Source organism: Sander vitreus, chromosome 2, assembly GCF_031162955.1.
Source record: "Sander vitreus isolate 19-12246 chromosome 2, sanVit1, whole genome shotgun sequence".
Lineage (NCBI taxonomy): Eukaryota > Metazoa > Chordata > Actinopteri > Perciformes > Percidae > Sander > Sander vitreus.
The window spans coordinates 7940300-7966656 of record NC_135856.1 but is presented as its reverse complement, the minus strand read 5'-3'; the positions used below and the strand labels follow the sequence as shown (position 1 = coordinate 7966656).

General features: G+C 39.8%; 3 protein-coding genes across 5 annotated transcripts in view; 1 reads left to right on the top strand and 2 right to left on the bottom strand.

The window, feature by feature from the left end:
* Positions 1–712: 712 nt before the first annotated feature.
* LOC144533910 (calmodulin-regulated spectrin-associated protein 3-like) lies at positions 713–21294 on the bottom strand. The gene is made up of 19 exons (XM_078275482.1): positions 21062–21294; positions 15931–16208; positions 15031–15171; positions 13006–13092; positions 12770–12805; positions 12200–12247; positions 10344–10482; positions 9770–9909; positions 8523–8616; positions 8370–8421; positions 7974–8035; positions 7857–7887; positions 4623–7077; positions 4410–4531; positions 3998–4284; positions 3812–3911; positions 3076–3188; positions 2838–2956; positions 713–2177 (listed from the first exon to the last, which is right to left on the bottom strand). The coding sequence occupies exons 1-19, from the start codon at positions 21195–21197 to the stop codon at positions 1848–1850; spliced, it is 4770 nt and encodes a 1589-aa protein (XP_078131608.1). The 5' UTR covers positions 21198–21294; the 3' UTR covers positions 713–1847.
* A 788-nt stretch (positions 21295–22082) lies between these two features.
* Positions 22083–26357, top strand: part of LOC144533885 (uncharacterized) — a 6555-nt gene continuing 2280 nt past the window's right edge. Inside the window, exons 1-2 of one of the 2 annotated variants that reach the window (XM_078275475.1) lie at positions 22083–22134; positions 24385–26357. The exon at positions 24385–26357 is cut by the window's right edge and continues 2280 nt beyond it. In XM_078275475.1, the coding sequence (XP_078131601.1) occupies positions 22098–22134; positions 24385–24845 (498 nt within the window). In that variant the 5' untranslated portion in view covers positions 22083–22097 and the 3' untranslated portion in view covers positions 24846–26357. The other variant, XR_013503477.1, reaches the window with a different exon arrangement.
* The window catches only part of LOC144533874 (lysophosphatidic acid receptor 2-like), a 23984-nt gene continuing 22625 nt past the window's right edge, over positions 24999–26357 (bottom strand). For both annotated transcript variants that reach the window (XM_078275462.1, XM_078275453.1), the window contains one exon: positions 24999–26357. This exon is cut by the window's right edge and continues 736 nt beyond it. The gene's annotated coding sequence lies outside the window, so the exon portion shown is untranslated.

Sequence of the window (26357 nt, the reverse complement as noted above, 5' to 3'; positions counted from 1 at the left end):
AAAGTATGTCATAAAAAAGTCAAAAATGTTATAGTATATTTGTCAAAAAAACGTAATAAAAAAGTCACAGTATAGCATGTCATAAAAAGTCATACAGTAGTATAGTATGTCATAACAAGTCAAAGTATAGTGTCATAAAAAAGTCATAAAAATATAGTATAGTAGGCCTATGTCATAAAAATGTCATAAGAAGACATATTATAGTGTGCCATAATTTTTCATAGTATGTCAAAGAAGTATGTCAAAAAAGTAATAGTATAGTATGTCATAAAAAGTAGAAAAAAGTCATAATACAGTATGTCATCAATTTCTTTTTAAAGTCATAGTATAGTAGGTCATAAAAAAGTAATTGTATAGTATGTCATTAAAGTCATAAAAAGTCAGAGTATTGTATGTCATAAAAAGTAATTGTTAAAAATGTCATAGTATAATATGTCAGGCAGACCCTGGCTCTTGGTGTGCGGCCATCTGCCTCGACCGGGTGGGGGAGGGAGAGGGAGAGACAGAGACAGACCGATATACAGAAATACAGAGATATGACAGAGAAACAGCTTGATCAGTGGAGTTTATTCCAGTTTGTTATTTCATACATGAATGCTGGTCTGAGTTACACCAATTTAATTGTGTGCACTCTACCAAGTGTAGGGATGGGTTTCAATAGCATTTTAGTGAATCTGAATCCAGTTCCGAATACACTTATTGAATCTTGTTTGTTTGGTGGGAAATGAAGATGTCTCTTAGTTAAAAAATACATATGTACAGTTGTTTTCACTCAGTATCATACTTAAACCACAGAGATTTTCAGATGGCTGTGGTGTCAGAAAGAGGTAAAAAAAAGGGTGATCTAAGAGAGATTGTGGATGAAAGATTCAATAATGGATTCGTTGGTTGCAGAGATTTACAAATCTAGGTATTTCTCCAACTTGGAACCGGATAAAAAAATGGTACCGGCTATCGGAACCCATCCCTAACCGAGAGTGCAACAATGCCGGTACTTCTAAATGTAAGCTTGGCATGACACATATCATCCTGAATATGCTAATAGTTCAGTGGTGTTTAATTGGCATCTGATGCTCATACGTATACCCATTATCAACATAGTTTCATCTAACCACACATTTTCACTGTGATATTATTTTGAAATAAGCGTATACCACATACAGTAATAAACCATTTAGGCTGTGGTAATCATCTCTGAAAACCACAGACACATTTACAGATCGTTCTTTCAGTTGACTTCTGCTCTATGCATCATACAGTTATGGCTGTCTTTCATTTTGCAAAACAAATGTGCTTCGAGCCACCTATGGGCAATTGTTGGTTAAACATAAAAGTCGTACACAATAAAAGTCCTGCCAGTCACTCTAACACAAGAAGGCATTTTCTCTGTGGTTTGGCTTAATGTATAAAACTGGTGATCGACTTGAGGACAGTCAGTGTTTTTCAATAAACAACTTAATTAACATTTTTGAGTTTGTACTTTGAAAGTTGAAGTAATGAGACTTTTTAAAAGTACCTCTTCCTTTGGCAATTAACTTAACATTTTACAAAACCTTCCTCTGTACACTCTGGAAATGAGTGTCTCCGTTTACTGTTTAGGAAAAGAAAATTGTGCTGTTAACATTTTCATGCACATTAGGGGGAGTACAAATTTCTTTTTTTTTTTTTTACATTTTATATTTTTAGTAAATTCAAGGGCAAGAGAGGTAAGCTGTATGTATGCACACACATGGCTAAAGGCTAATCTGTGTGCATATAAATAACTGTTTTTCATATTTGACTACAGTTTTCATAATAATTAGTGTTTTCTTTAATCATCTGTCACTGTGATGTTTTTATTATGTTGCTCACTTGGAAATGGCCGCCTTCTTAGTAACACTTGCTCTCCTGCTTCCTCCTCCTCCTGCTGCTCCTCCTCCGTGCCAAAGATGGTTGGGGATGGTGAAGGCGTCCACAGTCATGCCCATAGTTTTAGAGGGGATGGCACTAAACTGCTTCCTATCTGAACTGTATTTGTAGATGGACTCCACCTGGGTGGAGCCAATTGTACGCGGGCCCACACCAGCCAGTCGTACGAGCTCCTGGGAGTCGGTGTTCATGGTGTAAACGCCCCTGAACTGGCAGTTGGAATCACGGAAGAGGATGAGGAAGTGGTTGGCAGGACTTTTCTCCATCTCCTGAGGTTGGACGTAAGAGAAAAAAAAGAGTGCAAAAAGTCATATTGGCTGTGTATGTTTAGTTTTCATCGGCTTCAATGATCTTCAAACATGACCCGTTACAAAACAGCAGTGTCTATTTGGGGCCCTTTGTCATGTTTGAGTTTCACAAAAGAGGCATTTCCCCTCTATATTTATTTATTGTTGTTGAGGCCTAAAGTGGTTAAATATTTCACAAAAAACAGTTAGAGAAAAGTCCAAAAACCATAAAAGAATGTAAGTATATCAGAACTTTGTTTATTCTAAAGTTTTTTTATTCTAGTTTTATTTGTTTAAACTAACTCTGCCTCGACCAGCTATAATTGTGAAATTCTACTTTTGTGTTAATGCATCAGTATTAGCGAGTACTTTTTACTTTTGATACTTTAAGTACATTTCACTGATATTACTTCTGTACTTTTACTTAAGTAGGATTTTAAATGCATGACTTGTAATGGAGTATTTTTTACATTGTGGTATTGGTACTTTTATTTAAGTAAAAGATCTGAGTACTACTTCCAACACTGCATGCAAGTACCATAGTTTGGTAACAACAGAATTAACAGCTAGATGAGGATTAATGTCATGTATTTTACTAGACTAGCAAAGTGGCTCATAGTAAAGTGTACATTAATCATCTACCTCAACTATCTTGTTTTTTTGGGTCTCGTTGACCTTTCCAGCGAGGCAGCAGCGAGAGAGAGCGTTGTGGATGATGAATTTGTTGGACTTGAAGCTTGGTTCTTTGAAGAGCTTTGGACCTGCAAATACAAACACAGGTACACTTAGATATGCTAACCCGTGTGTACAATTGTAAGCATTTTGGATGTGCATTGAAGTACTCAAGAATTGAGAGATACTGTACTGTGCAGTACTGTACCTGTGTATTCAGGGGCAGGCGAGGTCCCATTGGAACCAGTCTCCCAGTCTTTCTCTCCGTTCTGATTTGCCAGTTTACTTGGTGTCACACATCCTGAAGGTGAGTCAGGGCGGCTGTTGGAGAAATGTCAAACAATGAACCAACAGGCCATGACCTAACATCTTTATTAAAAATAGCAATAGAACTAAGGTTAACCTGCAACATCTAGCATTCTAACATACATTTAGCATGTAACATTGGTACAATCTATAATAAGCATCATACTAACATTTAGGATGTTATTGTAATTTGATAACATTTAGCATTTTAGCATTCATTTCAGAGTAATTTGGTCATACATCCATTCATACATCGAGGTAACCTGCTATGAACCCAGGAGGTTCATGTGGAAGTGGAAATGTTGACATTTTGGTTTTGGAAAAAAAGAAAATCCTGCACTCTGTTCTTGCTTATAGCTTCACCATTCATTAAAGAAATGTAATGTTTCACTCCCTCTGGATTGATAAAGGTCCAGTTTTACAAACAAAAATTCAAAGTCATTTGGATACATACTTGGAGGGCCATGAATTTCTAACCCAAATTTTCATCCCATGGATGAAACAATTGGGCTAAAAAGACAAAACAAACAAATCTGACTGACCAACACTGCCATCTCTCAAGCCATGCTACTATTTTAGCTGAAAACTGTATAAATGAGAGTAAAGATGCATACAAATGACCTATGCCAGCGGAGTACCTGTGGGGTTTCTTAGTGGGGTCACCACATCTGTTTCCTGGCTCGTCTGTGGCTGCCAGGTTGAGGGAGGAGTTAGAGTAGACCTTGGTCAACCTAGAGCCTGGAGAAAAATTATCAGTTTAGTCATTGAAATCATCTGCACACAATCTTAATGTGTTTATAACCTTTTTCCACTTTTGATTGTACCATTTGTTCCCTTGGCTGGGCTCAGAGACAGCTTTGTTTCCTCCCTGGTCATGCTGCGAGGACGGGAGCGGGTTTTCTTAGCGGAAGATCGTCCTTGATTGGTTGATTTCTGCTGAAGCACTTTGCCCAAGTCCTCCATGATCCTGAGTTGATTCCGCCGTGCGTACTCCTCTTGCGTGAAATTTCCCCGCCGGCCTGGTGTAGCAGGAGGTGTGGGGGAAGGTGAGGTTGTGCCTGCAGGAGGTGTATTGGAGGGAGATGCCACTCTTTTGTCTGAGAGTGCTGGTCTGAAACCAAGAGGAAGTGGGTTCCTTTTAAATGGGTGCATATCAGCTCAGGACTAATTAGTTGACAAACGTATAAAGCGATGCAAAGAACTTTGTAAGCATTCATAAATGTGTTTGTGTGTTACCTGTTTTCCCTTTCTTGATCATTCCACTGTCTCCTCTTCTTCAGCTCCTCAGTTCTCTTCTGCTGTTTTTCAAACAGCAAAGCTCGACGCTGGGCCATCTCCTCCTCACTATGTACGTCCCCCTACAACCACACAAGCACAAAATCATATACCCAACTGTCATGACAGAATTAATGTAATCATTCCCTTTCATTTTGTTTTGCAAACACTCACCTGAAAGAATAATCCAATTCCTCCTCTTGCCCCGGACTCATTCTGTTGTCCAATTGGTTCCAAAGTTTCAGTCTCTTTTGTCTGTTCTAGTTCGGATTCAGTTTGTTGTTCTGGAAAATTGCTGGCTCCTGTGGCCAGACCTAGCTGCTCTATGGGGTCTAGAGGTTGTGCAGCAAGGACCCTATCATGTTCCACTGCAGATTCTGCATGGTCGCTCATAGAATCAGAGGAAAAGTCCTGCCCTTCGTCAGTTGGTTCATCACTGCCCCCCTCTGGCCCTCCGAGAGATGACAGTGAGACCTCAATCATGCTACAGTGCTTGTCTGCACCTCCATCTCTTCTGCCTTCACCTATTGCGCTGAACGCAGCAGAAATCGACAAAGTCTCGCTCTCAAATGAACACTCGGAAGGAGCACCGGAGCTGCTTCCACCAGTAGCCCTTGGACGATCGTGTCTGGGCTGCGTTAAGACCGGCAGCCCTCCTACAGCCTCCATGTCCTCTTGCTCCAGCTCCAGGCTGAACTGAGTTGGCGTCTCGCTAGAGGCTGTGTCTGAGGTGTTCTCGTCAGGCTGTGGCTGCTGGGTAGGCTGAAGAGACTCTGGAGGAGTCCGCTGCCCACCGATACGGAAGGAAGAGGAGGTCTGAACCTGACACTTGCTGGGGGACACACGTCGCAAGTGGGGGAGAGTGTCCACATTATGGGTTGGTGCCAAGGCGCGGTTGAACTGGGGAAACTTGAGTTCGGAAGGCCGTGGGTGAGGCTGATGTTGGACACGCGGGTGGTGCTTGGGGCTGCGAGGAGTGGAGGAGGAGTGGATCTTAGTGCGAGGAGCTGGGCAGGAGGAGGAGACGATAGTCTTTGGGGAGGTGGAAGAGGAAGGAAGGTGAGAACGCCGTGACGGGGAGGCGGCAGCACTGGGACCTGGAATCACCCAAGCTTTACTGGTACTCCTCGTAGAAGTATTTGTTGGGGTTCTTGGTGGTGTCTTTGTTGGGGTGTGAGGAGGCGTTTTGGCGGTACTTCTAAGTGTTGATTTCTTTTGGGGTGTATTTTTAGGTCTTTGGTTGCTCATGAGCTGCTGTTGCTGTTCTGTAAGTTTCTGCATGTCCTTTTGTAATGACTGCAGAGCTTCACTCAGTTTCTTCACCACTTCATTGCATTCCAGTATGACAGCTTCACCTCCTTTCTCTTTCTCTGCTCCTTTTTCTTTCTCTGTCCCTTGTTTACTTTCAATAGAGAATGTGACCTGCTTCTCTAACCGAGGAGGATTGGAAACAGATGGCTTCTCTTTCTCCTTATCTCCATCCTTTTCTTTCTCTTTCTTTTCCTTCTCTTCCCTCTCCTCCTCCTGTTTCAGTTGCTCCTCCATGCAAGTGAGGCGCTCCTCCAGGGTGAGATTATCCTCTTCTGCTCCTTCCCCTCCTCCCTCTCCTTGCTGTCTTTTCAGTTGAAGGAAAGCAGTTTTTCCAAGCCTCTGTCTGTGCCTGGTAAAGATGGCCTCAATGCGTTTCTTTTGGGCTTCAATGCTTTTGCGCTTTTCCTCCAGACGAGCCCCCAACTCCCAGGCCTCAGAGCCTGGTTCAGGGCACCTGGGACCTGGGCTGTCCTGGTGGCCCGGTGCCCCTACTGGGGTGGAGGGTGTATGTGGAGTTCCTGGGGTGGTTGGTGTCGGAGCAGAGGCTGACTCCTCCCCGGGAGCAGCGGGATGTCTTCTTCTGCTGTCTCGTCGCTCAGCAAAGCTTGTCATGTGTGGACCGTTTCTGGTGCTGTTGTTACCGGGTCGAATATTACCAGGTGCATTTCTAGGAGTTTCATCCGATGCTTCAGAGGAGTCAATGCTGCCATCTCGTAGAACAGAGTCATCATCACGCGACATCTCAGAGGTGCGTCCTGATCTCTCCCTCCTCTCTCCTGTTCCTTGCCTTTCAGTGTCACCCACCACTCCACCGACAGGCCGGTGGAGGACTCCAGAGCTACAGGGAGCAGAGCTACTGAGCTGCAAATTATCCTTCTCAGGGGAGTGTAGGAAGAAACCAGCAGGGGCTCCTTCGGGACGTAACCTGGGCTCTGGCCTTCCTCCCAACACTCCTCTTCCACCTTTCTCCGCTATCCTTTCCTTCCTCCGATCTTTGCTGCCAGGAGTATGAACCACCTGTAGCGCCTCCTCGATGGTCGGCAGTTCTCCCAGTGGTGTTGTGTGTGCATAAGGGCCCCAGGAAGGTCGCTGCGACGGCACAGAAGCGCTAACCAGGTGGCTGAGTTCCTCCGGAGGGCTGTACGGGACACAATTCATCCCTGCTGATGTCACCAATGAAGTCATTGCAGGGAGGCCGTTGGTGAGGCTGTCAGTGCTGACAGAGCGAAAGACAGAATCTATTGGGTTTCCCATGACAATGTCAACATCACTGTCCAGCCCAAATGGGATGCTGAAAGTCACTGCTGACAGAGGACGACTGCAGAGAGATGGATGACGATGGAAGGATGGACAAATGGACAAATGGATGGGTTGGGCCAACAAAAACGGTAAAGCAGAGACCACAGAAGCCAAAGTAAGAAGATGTTGTTTTTTTTTTAAATTAAGATAAAATATGAATGCAACACAACATTTACTTGGGCTGGGTATCGCCACTGATTTCCCGGAATCGATTCGATCCCGATTCACAAGGTCCCAATAGGATTACATTTCCGATTTGATTAGGATTTATAGTGTCGGTTTGGGATATTTCACGTACAAAACAAATTTTGCTTAGATGTGAAAGAGATTCTACAATTGAACAAGGTTCCATCTAACCTGCTGCTTTATTAAAAGTACCTATGTTTACATTAAGAACTGATCCCAAAGCAGTTACATTAAATTACATTTTATTCAACATGAAAACACTACAGCAGTCAACACAATAAAGTGCATCTCTACCGACTCTACAGTCAGTGAGTATTGAGCAACATTTTCTATTCAGATATATTGAGGTGAGAGGTCAAGGGACCCTTGTAGCTGTAGCTTATCTTTGGTGCATTATTTAACCCCCTTCCCGACAAGCTAGCATGGCATAGTTGGTACCACTGGATTCCTTATGTCTTCTAGTTTCATATGATACAGAGATCAATTCTGGATTTTATGAACCGATATTGGAAAATTCAAATGAAAATCGATTTAAATCGGAAAATCGATTTTTTTTAGAACCCAGCCCTAACATTTACTATAGAAATCCCATGAAGCTTTGAAGTAGACTACCTGATTTGTTTCTTTGTCCAACTTTTGTTTTCTGCAAAGAGAGAAAAAAAAAACTAAAGTCAAAAAGAAAGGTTGAATAAAAACCACATTCTGTGCATTTCTTTCTGTTTTCTTTACCAGGTGACACTGGGGAGCAGATGGGCACAAAGGGTTGTTTGAAGATGAAGGACGGAGAACCACTGAAACACAAAAATACAGTAAAATGCTGTTCATTCAACTTTTTTTTAAAGCAAATGAAAAATATGTTACATTTGTTATTTGCTTTGTTTGATTATTTAGGATACTAATTGTTCATAATATGTTACAGCTTTGATTCTAAGCCTGGACCAGGTCCTATATCATTACATTTCTCAGGTTTATTAAGGTTTTGATCTAGTTTTGGCTCAATAAATGCTGTAGTAGTTTAGGTTCAGATTGGTTAAGGACAGATTCCACATCAGACTGAGTACAGTCATGCCTGATTTTTCTACCCTGAACATCTTTGTGTGGGTGGTATTAGTGGGATGCTTGTACCTGTTGCTGTTCCCGCTGACAGGACTTGTACAGTCGAGTAACCCTGATACATCTGAAAGACAGAGAAACATTGCAGTTTCACAGGCCAATCGCCATTGGCCAATATAACAATGTTACAGAAATGTTGTCAACAACGTACTGGAAGTTACAGACCTGAGAGGTCGATGGGTTGCATGGGCTGGACAAAATCAGGCTTCTTAACCTCAAACCACTCCAGCAGCTCAGCTATGAAGCTCATGATGTTCAGCTGAGGAAAAGAGCATATTAGGTTACCGTGGAGGTATAGGGCTGGGCAATATATCGATATTATATCGATAACGATATAGGTTAGATATCTTCTTAAATTTTGGATATCGTAATATATGACAGTGACAGTGTTGTCATTTCCTGGTTTAAAGGCTGCATTACAGTAAAGGGATGTCATTTTCTGAACTCACCAGTCTGTTCTAGCTGTTCTATTATTTGCCTTTACCAACTTAGTCAATATACCCACGTTATTGATGACTATTTATCAAAAATCTCATTGTGTTCATATTTTGTTTATATTAATATATTTGGTCAAAAATATTGTGATATTTGATTTTCTCCATATCGCCCAGCTCTATGTGGAGGTGACAAACACGTGGGGAGAGGGCGGAATAAGCAAAGAATCTTTGTGACTTAACGCTTAAAGAACAGACCTCCCGCCGGCAGCTGCGGAAAGTCATTGTTTACATGATCCTGTTTAAATTGATCTAAAATAAAAAGCATAACAGCTAGAGCATTCATTCTTTCTGCAGAAGAAAGCTAAGGCGTGAGTCTTTCGGGTTATAACGTATGCTCGTGATAATGTCGTCACGTTAGGTGATGTCCAGTGCAAAATGCAGCCGTACCATTTATCTATTGCAGATGAAACTATCAGAACACCTTTACACTCCCAAAAACTAAACCATTTACATAGTTCAAATAACTTATGGAGTGGAAATATTATGGATCAGTATGTTTTGTGTTTATTTAATAACATTTGATGAAAACACGTCCCATTTATTTATTTATTATTTATGACACAATGTCAATACTTTTAGTAATTATTATAGTTTATTGACTTACATAACCGGTTATCCTGGCGGACCATTTCTATTGCAGAGTTCAAAGGGTTAATTTCACTGTCAGTAGAGATAAAAACATGGCAGGATGATGTCATCCCAAAGAGTGACTACACCCAAGCTGAAATCCTGCTTGCACTGCATGATACTTTTGCTCCATATAGAATATTTTTCTGTGGAGTTGCCTTTTTTTAACGCTTATGTGCATGCCTTCTTTTTTCAATCCACACTCTCTTGCTCCTCACTTCAACTGCACTGATGAATCTACAGTGTATTCATTAATAGCATAAATGTAAAAGGTAACGTAACGCTTACATGCAGGACCGATGGAGCGTAGAGCAGGTCCTCCAGAGCGAGGGGGCAGCAGCTCTGTAAACTGCTTTCACAAAAATCTTTGATCAGCTGCAGGTTGTAGAGACTGTCTGTGACTGACATTGTGTCCTTCAGACACACATCTGGAAGGAGCGGACAAATAATACATAAACATTTAGTATGTACGGCTCTGTCAGAGGTGGCTATCAAATACTTTTTGATTCACTGTAGATCATTTACAACAGATGCTATTTCAATGTAAGAATGCTTTGACAAAGTTCACTGAATTGCAGCAAGAAAATATAAAAATAAAACATGAAATGTATATTCCAAAATATCATGTATACTACTAGTAAGAGTCAAAGTTGTTGTACATATGTAGTAATAAGAAATGCTCTCTCATTGAACATATATATATATATATATATACACATTTTTTGGAAACCATTTTTTAAACAAGGGGTCCGTGATTTCAGCTGTTTAGTCTCTGTAAGCATACATTAGATTAAAATAAATATTTAATCATCCAATGTGTAGGTGTATGCGTGTGTGGTTGCGTCTGAGTACATGTGTGTACCCTCTAGAGGCAGCAAGCTGGAGCAGTAGTAGTGCAACACAGCAGCTATAGCGCAGCCATTAGACAGATCTTTGACCGCAGAGACCAGAGGGAAAGTAGGAGTCAGCTTAGACTGCACTTTGTCCTTCCTATAGCGAATCTAGGGAAGAAAAGAGAGGGAATGAGGAGGAGAAGGATGAGGAGGGAAAAGAGGGTAAAAACAGGAAGAGTTGTGTAAAGACAAGTAGGAAACAGAAAAGCAAATGGGCAAGTGAAGGGAAGAGAGGACGGATTGTAAGGCAGATACAGACAAAATTACAGATTTGAAAATAAAGGTTTACATTATGTTGAAGAGAGTTAGTGTACAATCAGCCAGGAAATATCCTTTTTACACTACAGACAATAAATAAAACCATTAACTTAAACTATAAAGGCAGCCAAACTCCAGGAAAATTGCAGAGAAGTAAACCCACAGAAACAAAGCGCAAGACCAGTGATGCCTCAATTAAGAAACATTTGCACACACACACACACACACACACACACACCAACCAGAAGGTGCAGTGCAAAGGTTAAAAAAACATTGCAAAAAGAAATTGAAAAAAATTAAATTAAATTTAAAAAAAAACTATGGGTAGAAAAATGTCAGTGATTATAAGTGAAGATGAGGACGTTTGTCCTTCGGTGTCCATGCAGCAGAAACAGGCACTGACGTCACTGTGAGCCTTGATCATGTAAGAAATACATAATCAGATAAGAAAAAAGTGAATTTTATCAAAATGAAAAGCTTGTATACTGTATCACTCTTTTAATGTGCACAACAGATAAAATACACCCAAAAGAATCCAACACAAAACAAACGCTGCATGTGCATCAGCTGTAACTTATGCTGAATGATGTTACGCAGCCTTGTTGGAGGAGGGCAAAGGTGAAATGTTCAACATCAAAGAGTAACATCTTACAGTAATATGCCTCCTGTAACATGGCTTAGTAACACGCACTATAAAGAAAAGCAGTAAAACATGAATTGAATATGGATAAATACTGTTAATAGTTAATGAGTTTGAATTGATCCATCCAACCTCGGGGTTGGAATAGTGATTAGTTTGCAGTCTGTCAGTCAGTCAGCAGGGGGCATTCCAGGATTCTTTAAGTGGGGTGGCACAGGGGGGGACCAAAAATCAGTCGGGGGGGGGCAGGAGATTATATCAGAATATAGCATAGAAAATATGCTGAGAAATAGTTTTTATTTTCAACAAATGATGTATCCAAATACAATACACATTTTCTATGGGCTCTTAAGGCAAACATTTAGATAGTCATCATGTAAACATTAATTGGTCATGTGAAAAGATCTGTGAAGATTTATTTTCACAGAACCGTATAAAAATAAAGTGCAATACACTAACAGTAAACTTGCCTCAAACTTCAACAAAGAAAACCTTGCTGTACACAGTTTTCAGGTAATAGGAAACAAAACAGAAATGAAGTGCAATACACAATTTATTTCTTACAGCAACAAGTGCTCTACAGTGAGTTCAATTTGTTTCTACTTCTAAACTGGCCTTAAAATTTCAACAAAGTACACAGTTGCCATACAATGTGTGTTTAAAGTATATTATTCTTAAATTAAAGGCATGACAGGCAGCAAAGTACTCTGATCGAATGGAAATCAAGTTTGTCAGATTGACAGCACTCTAGCCCAATGGATTGAGGGGGGCACCAGGGGGGGCCAATCATATTTCACTGTCAGTCAGTCATTGGTCGACAGCGTGGGACAGGTGTGGCGATTGGTCAGTCTGTCACTCAAGTTGCGTGCGTTGCTATGGGAGACGTGGAGGATGAGGATGAGAAAAGAGTGAGGTGTTATACGTTACCACTGGCGGCTTATTCCCCGACTCCTTCAAACAAAAAGCGATAGCATGCTGGATGGGGGGATGGCAGAGAGAGGGAAACAAGCATAAATGACATGGGGCCGCTCATCGTGGGAACCGCCACACCACAACCTGGCATTGCTCAGGGAGAAAAGAGTGGAGGGGAGGAGGAGAGGGAGGGCAGAAAGGGGACAAACAAAGGGGGGCGCAGAGGTGCTTCAATAATCAGCAAGGGAGTAATGCCTCCTCCCTCCCTCCTCTCCAACATCCCCCTCCCCCTCTGCTCTGATAATCTGGGCAGTTTGAGATGAAAATTGATGACTGAATGTAACAAAGTCATAAACACGCCAGTGTCCAAAACATCATCAGTTAATAATAATAAGCAGTTACAGGACATTTGTAATTGGTCAGTTGAAAAGGTCAGCAGTTATGTAAATGACATCATACACTAAGGCACTTTCGTAACGGGACAATAAGAGTTATTTGAGGCATTTTCCAGCAGGCACCATAACGTCAGCCACAGCAGATGGACGGACTCAGAGAGGAAGATAGACAGGAGAAGAGTACACTTACGGGGACTAGTTTCCAGTACCAACGGTTGGATTGACACTGCCAGAGAGCAAGGCATGACAGAGACAAAACCAGGGGGGAGAGAACAGAGAAGCAGAGCAACATCGATGTTAGAAGCTTCAGCAACACAGCTAGTGTGAGAGACAGCTGCTTCACAGCAAAACATCGTGCATGTGTGTGTGTGTGTGTGTGTGTGTGTGTGTGTGTGTGTGTGTGTGTGTGTGTGTGTGTGTTTCTACCGAGTCCTGAGCAGTCTGCAGGTCTGTGCATGTCTGCGACTTGGTGGGCTCTTCTTCTTCTGTGATTTCTCTCAACTTCTGGTTCAGCTGTAGGAAGTTAAAAGGATAAGTTCACCGCGTTTCATCCAAAACTTTATTAAGATGTTGTCCACAAGAGACAACAACCAAAACATTTGAGGCACACTGCTTTGTTAATGTACAAAACAAATTAAGAAGACTTTACTGAGATTACATAATACGTGAAAACCAATGTGTATCGTCATCTTCAGAGTCAGAATCACACACAGGCAAGTGAATCCTATAAAAAATCCAAAACATAACAATGTGTACAACTATGTCCCACTCCACACTTGTTGAACCTGATACAACAAAATAAATGAACACCAGAGAGAAAACTGATTAGTACACACAGTATACATATATATATATATATATATACACACACACACACACACACATACATACATATATATATATATATATATATATATATATATACACACACACACATATGTATATATATATATATATATATATATATATATGTATATATATATAATGGCATGCCATTTAGGAAATTATATATATGTGAATTTTGAATATATTGAATGCACCTTGAATATATTGAATGGACCTTTAATATATTGAATGAAAGTCTGAATATATTGAATGAAAGTATAAAGATATTGACTGAAAGTCTGAATATATTGAATGAAAGTCTGAATATATTGAATGAAAGTGAATATAGTGAATGAAAGTCTGAATATATTGAATGGACCTTTAATATATTGAATGAAAGTCTGAATATATTGAATGAAAGTATAAAGATATTGACTGAAAGTCTGAATATATTGAATGAAAGTCTGAATATATTGAATGAAAGTGAATATAGTGAATGAAAGTCTGAATATATTGAATGAAAGGTGTGTTGACGTTAGCCTGATGAAAGGGACCTGCCTGACCAGAGAGGTTCCTTTCATTCGGTCTTACATGATGAAAAAGTGAATAAACTTCTTCATTGGGAGAACGGTACTGGATATGGTTACCGTAACCAGTGTTTTGGCCCGTACGCATTCGCCAGTGTTTTAATAATCTCTTCATTGCTAAAAATTGCTTTCTTGCTGATTCGCTCATAGTGTCACACTTCAGTTAGGATTAATCACAATGAAAACACAAGATCATCAGATTCCATTTCAACTTTCATTCAATATATTCAGACATTCATTCAATATATTCAGACTTTTATATATATATATATATATATATATATATATATTCAAGGTTCATTCAACATATTCAGACATTCATTCAATATATTCAGACTTCCATTTATATACAGTATATATTCAAGGTTCATTCAATATATTCAGACATCCATTCAATATATTCAGACTTCCATTCAATATATTCAAACTTTTACATATATATATATATATATATATATATATATATATATATATATATACTATATATATATATATATAATAAATATCCTAAACGGGACATGCCATATATATATATATATATATATATCACCATGTAAGGAAAATATAAATACAAAACATATAATAGATAATTGTCCAGGTCCATGTGCTTACCCCATTGTTTTTCTTGTTGAAATGTTGTTTTTCATCACTAATAATCATGCATATATACCAATATCTTTTGTGAAATTCACTATACGTCTGCATTTATTCAATAGGCTTATTTCACATTCCAATGAAGACATAAGGTTTAGGTCTTTAAAAAAACAATGAAAGAAATCAACACCTGTACAGTCTGTATGGGAAGAAGAAGATTTATCCTGGTTTTTGAAAGCCCACACAATCCAAGTGAGTAGCTGCAGCAGGGTGGTTCTCAAGGCTAAAGCTGCCAGTGAATGTTGATGATTTTGCATTAGTAAATGATGGTAAACCATATTTAAAATAGGTCTCAAGTGGAAAAACAGTAAACCTGTCCTATAATCAAATAACTATATAAATATAAAAAGGATGACAGTGTTTAAAAGTGATTTTGTGGTCTCACCCTGTTGACCCAGAAGAGCAGAGCGTTCTCCCACGGAGCCCCGACACCCATCTGCTCCGCCTCCACCGCCATTTTCACCCTGCCCACCGCCTCTTTAGCAACCAGCGTCATCAGAGAGTCAATCAGGGCGAGGTGGGCCTTCTGCACCAATCACAAGATTAGTGTAAAATCAGAAGGGCTGAAAATCAAATTTACTCGTACTGACTCTGTAGGTACAAGAAGCCTTTCTATATATTCCACTACTAATCTTCTATATTTTGTGACGCTTGTATTTTCTACTTTGCATATGAACTTTTTTCATTCCACACAAGGTAAGACTGCTAAATATCACTTTATTTAATTCCCTCTTTCGTTCTGTCTCTCCTTCCTGCCTACTTTTCTTCTACCCTTTCTCCTTCTCCTCATCCCTCTATTCTTCTTTCTCCTTCTCTTCATCCCTCTGCTCTTCTTTCTCCTCTTCATCCCTCTGCTCTTTCTCCTTTTCATCCTTATGTCCTTTCTTCATCCCTCTGTTCTTCTTTCTCCTTCTCTCATCCCTCTGTTCTTCTTTCTCCTTCTCTTCATTCTTTTGTCCTTTCTCCTTCCTTTGTTCCCGTCCTACTTTACTTCCATCTGTTCTTGTCCTTACTGCTACTCATGTACTTCAACTGACAGAAAAGCATTAAAAGAGAGAAATATTTCATCCAACAAACTTTTCTTCCCTTTGGAAAATGCTAATTACTGCTACATACTTACTTATCTACTTAGTATATAGCATTTTGCACTGTGGTATTTACTTTTCATAAATACCTAAATAATGAGCACATAACCAGTGGAAATCAAATAGCGCAAAATGAACATTAAAACTAATGACCATACTCATAAACAGCTACACACAAACACATCAGGCCAAACACCTACCGTCTTGATGGGGACGAAGCTGAGGTCCTCCTCAGTGACGTCTGCATCCTGGACCTTTGGAGTGTAACCTTTCTTAATGAGGAACTGCAGCAGGGCAGAGTTGTTGGCCGGGGACCCCTGCGCTGTTGGCAGAGAAACCCCTTGTGCCTGGGCCAGCAGGGCCTGGGCTCTGCAGTAGATCTCCGGGGAAAGAAGCAGCTTGGAGACGGATGGCTTGAGGTGCTCTTGTTCATACTGGTCTTTGTAAAACGGCTCTCGCAACTCCACAGGAACATTTTCTGAAAAAGGAAAGAGGAGAGCGTCATTGAGCTTTTTAGTCACACTAGCATCATGGCTCTAGGGGTGGTAATGTTGGTCTGTCGGTTGGTCCACCACTTTGGTCCACCACTTTGGTCCAGAATTATCTAAAAAACTGATGATTGTACAAACATAATGGTCCAGAGAGGATAATTCCTACTGACTTTTCCTCTAGCACCACCAGCAGGTTAACATTTTGTGGCTTTAGTGAAACTATGACAACTTTTGGATGAATTGCTATAAGATAGACCTGCCCAGGGACTACGGGAGGAAAATAGCAATTGTGCTACAACCTGGTGCAATGCATCTCTCCTTGTTCTTATACAAGTTCAACGTTTAATTGTGCATTGTCCCTGTTAAAATACAATTACATTACATTACAACACAGTTATGCACGGTGCCCAGAGGATAAATCCTAATAACTTTTGTGATCCTCTTCTTCTTGCACCATTTGCCAGTCAATGTTTTCACTTTTTTAGAGAACTATTTCAACATCTTCATGGATTTAAACAAAGATTGATACAGACATTCATGGTTCCCAGAGGATTAATCTTAATGACTTTGGTGATCCTCTGACTTTTTATCTGCAGCTCAAGGATCAGGTCAAAAATTCAATTTGTCCAATGCTTTGTTTTATAATACCTGCAAAACTAATGACATTACCACATGCTTCAGCTGTACTGACTTTAGTGCTAGTTAGCAAATGTTTGCATGTTAACATGCTGAACTAAGATGGTGAACATGGAAAGCATTATACCTGCGAAACATCAGCATGTTAGCATCATGGATGCGGTTATCATACTGAAGTTAGCATTTAGCTCAAAGCACCTCTGTGCAGCCTCAGAGAGCTTCTAAAAGGAAAGAAACAGCCTTGCTTATGAATGCAAAAGAGCTCAGAATTAATATTTCAGTGGATTGCGGAAGCTAAAAGAGTCCACTCAATCATTATATACAAGTTGAGATAATTGTTAAGAGAATGGAGGTGCTCATTCATCTACTGTAGGACATTCTCTAAACTGCATGTGAGGAGGAACAGAACCATGAAGTTTATGGTGCAGATAAGATATTGCTTGCAGATACAAGAGATGGTGAAAAATGAGTCAGCTTGCCTGCATTGTTGTACTCTAATGCAGAGAATTGCTATGTCGACGCATTGTCCCATGTGGAAAAGCTTGCAAAGTTCATGCAGGCTGCTGCCAAGCGAATGCAGCGCCACTATCTCTTATCTGTTCTGGAAGAGAAAACTAAATAACCACTGAATAAAAGTGAAGAAGTTTTCCCACTATGGAGATTAGGTGACAGTTAGTGAAAGCGTCTGACTGCAGGGAGCCCTCAGGAGAAGATAATGTCATCATCTGCATGAACAGCTTGGCTAGGTTCCCCAGACAAGTGAGAGTGTGTGTGTGTGTGTGTGTGTGTGTGTGTGTGTGTGTGTGTGTGTGTGTGTGTGTGTGTGTGTGTGTGTGTGTGTGTGTGTGTGTGAGTGTGTGTGAGTGTGCGTGTGCGTGCGCATGCCAAGTAATCTATGGTGTACATAGTAAGAAGCTCAGACCATTATGAGTGTGTGGCTTCATAGACACATACACGCTGTGGACACAAAAACACACACTTCCCTGGCTGACCCATATTCCCGCTCTGGAAGGATGTCCAAGGAGTCGGGATAATCCTGAAGATTGTAGTGGACTTCTTAAAGGAAATATCAGAGTCTACATCTCTCCCATTTAATTCTACAGTCAATCCTCATTCCGTTGAAGCCAACAAATTATCAACTCCTTTCTACTTCTTTATTTGTCCTTACACATATAACTATGATTCATTATAAGGGCTACAACTGCTCTTCTTTCTCTCTCAACCTGCTGTTGTGAGACTCTCTTGTGTAACTGTAACTCCTTCTTCCCATCCAGAAAAAAGAAATGACTGCATAAACATAATGAATTTGAATAGAAGCCTCTATCTATGTCACTCCACTGCAGTTACACACACTGTTTGGGGTTAAACCCTCCGCCTTTCACACTCTGCAGCACTGGGAGGAAATAGGACTGCTGTCACCATGGGAATGGTGGAAATGGAAAGTGGCTATTCTGTCCCGATCACAGCAGAGGCGATGAGACTGGACTGCTGAGTAGGAACCAGCTAACCCATTTAACATAATACTAATTCAATCAGGGACAAAAACAGAAACAGGCCTGTGCAGTGCAGCTAAATCAGACCAACAGTGTAACATTGTATGGATTGTATGATCAGTTAGAAATCACCAAATAACTCTATGACCCCTTTCAAGTCACGTTTCCGCAATGTCCTCACACATATACAAACCTATGTTTGGGGGTGAAAACCCCTGCCAGTTGTTTTCTTTATTCATTCATTAATTGATTCATGGTTGTATCTATAGAATGTCAGGAAACTGTTTGAAATGCCCATTATAATGGCCATCAGCCCCATACTTAAAGATATTGGGTTTACTTTCATAAAGAAAAGCAGCAAATCTTCATTAGTGAGAAGTTGAAATCGTAGAATGTTTAGTACTTTTGCTGGAAAAGAAACCACTAATCAATTCATATCTCGAGAGACGGACAATATTTGGTAATCTGTGTTGTCTTTTTTTAGGCTTGTTTATCAATCAGTTCGTTTCTAAGGAGTGAAGTATACATTTTTTGTTCTGGTATATATTGCGGTTATTTTGTCAGTTGTAGATTATCCTTGTCACAATATCTGTTGTGTAATCCATTATTCTCTACATATTTGAGTATTTCTGATATGTTTTATCTTATTTTCTATCTGTACTTCTACAGTATCTTGATCACCCAGGAGACTCAGTGAGGTCAATTCCTGGTTAAGATAAGATAAAGATAAAACCTTATCACGTGGGAAATTGTTGTGCAGTAGTTGCAATACAAAGTGGGAAGAGTGCAAATATAAAAGTCTAAGACAACAATAACAATCCAAAGTATAGCCTATACAATATGTATATGCAATGCCAAACTCAGGTTAACAGTATGGATCATAAACATAAAAAAGTTAATGTTTAATGGATCAGTGGAGGTTTAAAAAAAGACATAGTCAGGGCAGGTCATTGAGTTTTATACTTCACTTGACTGGCTAAATGAATATTATTGTTACCATAAAAAGACACAAGTTTCATTCATTTCCACCTGGTCAATAAATGACTTGGAGAAAACTAACATGTTATTAAAAATAACAACAATAAACCAGGAAGAAATGTCACTGACAAATATATTGTTTAGAGTAGTCACAATGAATCTCAGCTGAATCAGGAGTGTATATGAAATATAAATTATTATTATTATTATTATTATTATTATTTGTGGCAAATTTCAAGGGCCTTTATTAAAATTGTATGAGGCACCCAGTGGGCATTTTCCAGTTGACAGACAACAATGAAGCCTCCCCTGCTGAGAGGCTTTCAGCTCATCTCTCCTCCTGTCACACAGACTGGTAGACCGGACACAAATGTAACATGAAATAATATCTAATACTAGCAAAAAAACAGGATTTTTACATAAAGAGAAACTACAACTTAACTATTGCAGTATAAGATTGCAGTATTAGCCCAGTGTGACATCAGTGTGTTAGTCAGCAGAGCCTGAACCCACGTACAGGTCTGATCTTTCACTGGAACATGTCATTCATACAGAAACTGGTGTGAAATAACAGAAACACTAAGCACTGAAACAATAAGTTGAAAAGGTGTATCATTTATATCAATTATCAAACAAAATTGCCAATTATTCCCTGTTTCAGCATCTCAAATGTGAAGGTTTACTGATTTTCTCTGTTTCGTATCGTTTGTTTGCAATATATAGTTTAGTCGGACACACATTTTCACTAGGCTATTTATTTATGTAAGTGTATTTACATACTTTTAAGTTACAGCATCATCATAGTCCTGACAGCTATAGTGAAAATAATCATTAGTTGCTGCCCTAAAAAGGAGCACCCTGTAGGATGTCATCCAACATAAAACAAAACTTTCACATTATACTGTAAGCCTTATAAGGGTGTTATTTCATAAATTGAATTGCATTATACTGTACAAGTGTTACATTAGTGTACCTTACTGTAATGTGTGGCCACTCACAATATACATTACAATGCTGACAGGGACAAATCAGCTTTTCCATTGCTAGCATATTTCTCAAAATATATTTATATAGCCAACAACTTCTCTGTGCAGCAGTTACCACCAAAGACACTCCATTGTCTTATAAGACCCACTAAGTCAACTTTAGTATAGCTACTGCCACGCGCTATAGCACAGCGTGCGTGAGTAACACTGACACAAATATTATGCGGTCCTGACCCAGTTACAGCCGACCCACACATATGTATACATCTTTAGTAATCGTTTTAGGTTGTATACTATAGGTTTTGTTCTGCGGGTTATATTTAGGCTGGTGAACCCCTCCACAGGCCTGATGGAGCCTGACAAAAGGCTTTGTTGCACTGCAGCGATGACAGCCTCCAGTACCTTCATGCATAACGCACCACTGAGGAGATCCCTCCCGACAAGCTTCATAGTCATATCAATAATTGGATGAAACCCCTTCAGTATAAAATTAAGATAACCTACATGCAGTGTTAAGGCTGCACAGCCTGGGAGGCACGCACAGGTTATAAGCATCAGTGCTGCGGTTGGTAAAGGATGGATGGATGCTGGGCAGATGGATGCTGGAGGATGACTTGAAATAAAACGACTAGTCTAACTCAGAGCTCCATATATACGTATATAGGCTAGCTGGATCAATTATTAAGCGCCCCACCCAAGCAGCGCCTCAGTGATGAGAACAGCGGCGGGGAAAAGACTGGAGTCTACCTGCAGAGCCGTACGATTTAGACAGCAGCCACCGGACGCTGGCGCAGATCTTGGCCCGGTTGAAGTCGTACTGGTCCAGCGGTTTGATCTCCGGCACCGAGAAGGTCTTCTTCATCGCCCTGGGAGAGTCCACCATGGCCGCGCTGCGCTGCGCCGCACAGAGGAGACACGGAGCGGAGGCAGCAAGAGCAGCACACACCGGGGAAATGGGAGGGGGAGGGAGGGAGGAAGGAGGACCCTGTGATGCAGACACACACTGAAACAAGAATGACAACAAGACGTCAAACAGACAGGGTGAAAATAGAAATATGTGGCATCATATTATCATAGGCCTGAATAAAACAAATCAAATAGGCCTATATGGAGAATAAAATGACTCACATTAAAATAGCATATGCCTACCGGCTCCAAGCCCCCGTAAACGTCACATCTCTGCCAATGGGGATGCCACAGAAAAAGGTTGAATATTTTCGACTCATGTAAAAGCAGCAGCAGTGCCAGGCCTGATATTCTGCTTTGTGACAGCCTCGCTGTTTTTGCCTGTGATAGCAGATTATAGTTTTCTATACTGTAGGCTATGGGCTATGGGAATAGCCTACAAATGTGAGTAACAGTGTCCCCTTCTTCCACATGGGGGTGCCCTTGGGCAAGGCACTGACTTCACCCCCAGCCAGGTGAGCAGAAACTTTTTATTTTGTAGCCTATTGTATATTGCAAAAAGAAAAAAAATGTTTCGATTCCAAAGTCACAACGCCTAAATTCTAGGTTAAAAAAAAACAATCCTTATCCTCCTTTTATTAAAGGGGTATCTGCAACCATAGCAAAGGGGGGATTTTATCTACTTTATTCTTATGTATAGGTGTCATGCACATAACGAGAAACCGCAGTAGCTCTCATGAAAATAAGCTACAGATAGGAATAGGCCTACATTCTCAAGTCCGCAGTCTATAAACGAGTGAGCAGGGTGGTGTCGCTGCACACCAGTGTAAAAATAAAGTGCTTGTAGCCTATCACTGAATCATGTCGATTAAACAAGATGGAGAAGAGAAGAGGTGCAGATAGTCTTAACATGAGTGAGTGAGTTACCTTCCGCATCAATGATCGATACTGATTCAGCGTTTAATGGAACCGGTTAAACTGAACCTGTAGTGAGATACTGCCACTTGATTGGGCTCCTACTGTGAGAGTCAGAGTTGCAAAACAGAACAGAAGAAAATGGGGAGGAAACTGTTGCTCTCGTCTTTCAGTTTAAAGACATGCAAGAAAAGTGGAATCCAAGTATAGCCTGTGTGTCATGCACACATGATGAAGTTAAGAGAGTTAAACACACATGAAGCTTTTATTAGATCAACAAGGGGAGTCTTTGAAATACATGTCCATGTACATACATAGTCTATTACACACTGTAAATTACCATGGACCTTTAAGGGCGTACTTTTTAGTCGTCTCTAAATCAGCAGAAGCTCCGTCAGTCAGTAAAGATGTCACAGAACCAGTTTGTTCTCCTGTTTGGCTGCTCCATATTTCAAACATCACGGAAATGAACAATGTTTTTGGTAGTTGACTTTCCTCTCAGAGTCAGTGCAGTCAGGCCTACTATCTGATGTGGTCCATCAGATCCTTTTACAATAAAGTATAAGTACAGGCGCCTTCTGTTCGAAGTGAAAGCTGTTGTTCTGACCGTGACACTAGTTGTTCTGACTGAGTGCGGAGGAGAAATAAGGTTTGTACGGACATTGTCGTGTGTTTGTAAATATAAACAATAGTCTTTAACTCTCCAATCAGAGAACCATTGATGATGTGAGATGTAACATTGGTTTAAGAACTTTGGAACGTACACAAACCTAATTGTCTTTTTCAGTAATTGATTTCTAAATGTCAGATGTATCACGTTTCTTATTTTCTTGTTATTAATCTCTTGTGTAATCAGTGGTAAAAGAAGTATTCATATCTTTTACTTACGTACAAGTACTGAAAATTACTTCACTACAAAGTAATTAGGACCTGCATTCAAAACCTTACTTTAGTAAAAGTGTGGAAGTTTATCCGCAACATTGACTTACAGTATGTAAAATAAAAGTACTCATTGAGCAGTAACATGTTCCCTGTCAGTGTTTTCTTATTATATGTGATGTTTCTGGATTGATATTACTGCTGCAGTAATGTGTAGCCTATGTTGCATTTTACTGATGTAGATGTTTAAGGTTGTGCTCATTTGAACTTCTTTAGATACGTTTGGGTAGTTCAATATACAGCAATGCATCACATTCTATAAGATCATCATGTTTGTAGCGTTGCTGTCCTGTGATAACCATGCACGTCTAAATCGCATGTCAACTTTTTATGGTGTCAGAAAACAACAGATTGTCACTGCCATCTCATAAAACACCCGAGGCTTGGTCAGGTGTCTGTGTCGTTGTTATTGACGCTAAAAGTCTCCTTTAAGCGTCATATAACGCGCTTTAACTAAACGCGCTTGGTCGGGAATATTGACGTCCCTTTTGACGCAGTTATGTTAAGGAAAAGGTCGTGGGTGGGCTTACGTTTCCGTGACACGCGGGAAGAATGGAGTGAGAACGGGCTGCAGAAAAACATTTTCAGCTTTGTGAAGATGCATTTTACAGCTGATCCAAAAGGGGTTTAAATACGTTGTTTACCTTAAGATGTAGGACAATTTTCTTAACACATTATAATAAAAAAAATTAAAAAAATAAAAACACTCCATGCTTTAGTTCATCACAAACATTTAAAATCACATCTGGAGATGTATGGTTTTCACTGGACAGGAAGGGCATGACAAACTGTCTTCTGAAAAGCAATTAAAGCCGTCAGTCAAATGCAATGTAAGTAAAAAGTACGAGATGTAATGGAGTAAAAGTATAAAGTAGCTAAAAATAGGAATATTCAAGTACAAGTACCTCAAATGTGTACGTAAGATACTTGAGTAAATATAATCTACTTAGTTACATTCTACCACTGAAACATCACATTCTGTCTGTATAAAAGGTAATATAATAAACAAAAGTATGTTTGATCATATTGCTAATGTCAACTGGTAGCTATATCTACATCAAATTTGTCACAATTGCTTTGCAGTTTTGTGGTACAATATTTTCATCAGTCCACGTTAAAAAGATGAAAGCCCACCTGCTAGTAGCAGAGGGAAGTCCTATTTACTTTGTTTACATTTTCATTTAGAACAGAGTCTAGTTATAATCCTTTCTGGAAGAAATTTAATTTACTTTCTTTGCTTCAATACTTCTGATGGGAGAAAAAAGAGAAAACATTTTATATCCAGGTTGATGTTTTTCTTCCTCCTGCAGGTCAACTAGCTATGGGTGGCTCCTCCTCCAAGAAAACCTTTATCTGGCAGAAGAAGAAGAAGAAGTCGCCTCTGAACAATGTCTGGAGTCAGCTGACGGAGGCCCTACCTAATAAGAAGCACAAGAAGAAGAGTAAACTGTCACTGGATAATCTGAACCTGGATAAACTGAGGAGGGAGAAGCGTTCCCAGAAGACATTTTCCCTGTCAATAGACAAGAAAGAGCAGAAGCATTCCCTAAAGTTTCCACTGTCAAAAGACAAGAAGGAGCAGAATCTTTCGCAAAAGAAGTTCTCACTGTCAACAGACAAGAAAGAGCCAATATCACTGAAAATACTCTCTCTTGGTAACACAAGGAAGGAGTCGACACAGACTACTTCACCGGAAAGGAAGGAGAAGGCAGGAGGAGGGCTGGGGAACACAGGAGAGCAGATAAAGAAGTTGTTTTCTCTCCCTCTATGATGGAAGAAAAATGAACTGTAAAATGAAGCACATGTCTAAAAAGAGACTCGATGAGATTCATGACTTTCACGAAAGCCAAATTAGCAAGAAATACCCTTGAATTTGGCAGGAAAATGAAAGCTGTCAGTAAACAGGCCACATGAGTCAAAAAGATGCAGTCAAAGTTTTTAATGTTAGTCACAGAGGGTAGACTAGCATGGATGAACACTGAAAGACAGCATTACATTCATAAAGGCTTTTTCCTTTGAACATCTTATCAGTTTGACTCAATTTTAACATATATCATATATTCACCTTAAAGCTTCACATCTCACACTTATCCTGTTTGCTCTGTCAAGTTGAACAAAAGGGTTTATTTAAAATTCAAAACATTTCTGGAGATTAATGATAAATGAGAAGCTTGATTTCCCCTTATAGTATTTTTTGTGAGTTGTCACCAACGGCAAATCTGCGCAAGTACACTAAATACTGTGCATAATATCTACAATTACAATGTGATCATAAATAAAGTTTTATATCACAATCAATTTACAAAAAGAATATTGTGTCATTCCAGCACAGAGAACACGCACATGATGCAAACACCACAGGGTTCGCAGCATACAGTGGAGAAAAAAAAGTGTGTGTGTGTTTTTTTTGGTCACTTAAATAAACAAACTTGAGGAAAGAAAATGGCTTACAACATTCAACTGCAACAAAAATAAAAACAGGAGCTTATCCAATAAATTGCAAGTCAGTGTGTTCACGTTGATATTTAAAAAAATAAATAAATAAAAAAAAAATAAAGAAAAAGAGGTAAAATGTAGAATAAAATGTGCGTCGTAACATGCACAGAGGATTTGTCTCTCTTCCACTTCGGGAAGGGTAAAAAGTTATCCAACGTGTATCACATACATAACCTATTCAGATAAAATCAGAAGCATAAAAATCATAAACTCAACAAGAACAAATTGAGAAAGGGTTTATATAACATTATAGCCTTCATGAAGGACTTACTGCAGGACTGTTGTATTTGACTGCATAGTTTTAGCTTAAAGTGCTCATATTATGCTTTTTCCCCTTTCCTTTATTGTGTTATATATCTTTTTTGTGCACGTTATAGGTTTACAAAGTGAAAAAGCCCAAAGTCCACCCAAAGGGACTTACGATCTCCAACAGAAAAAACTGTTCACAAACTGCTCCAAACAGCTCTATTGTAGTCCAGCCTTTACTTCAGTTACGAACGTGCGTCACTTTGTAACATGATATAAAGCTCGCCTAGCTGCTAGCGTGGCACTCCCTCATACTCTGCTTCTGACTGGCTAGTAGTCCTTACCTAGCTACTGAGCATGTGCGACTCCCAACAAAGATGGAACGGAAGTGAGATGTCTCACTCTGTATCTAAAACAGAGAGCTCAACACACAGGGTGAAAAGAGGAGCTGCAGCAATGTGCAGTATGACAAAAATATGGTGTTTTTGGAAAAATAAACCATGTAAACGTATTCTGATATAACCTCTAAATACAAGTATGA

Excerpts from the sequence above, each read along its gene's own strand:
- LOC144533910 (XM_078275482.1), bottom strand. The coding sequence starts at position 21,197 with ATGGTGGACTCTCCCAGGGCGATGAAGAAGACCTTCTCGGTGCCGGAG. Across the intron at positions 8,422-8,522 it reads GCAACCCATCGACCTCTCAG|ATGTATCAGGGTTACTCGAC; the intron begins GTCTGTAACTTC and ends TCTGTCTTTCAG. Across the intron at positions 7,888-7,973 it reads CTGCTCCCCAGTGTCACCTG|AAAACAAAAGTTGGACAAAG; the intron begins GTAAAGAAAACA and ends CTCTCTTTGCAG.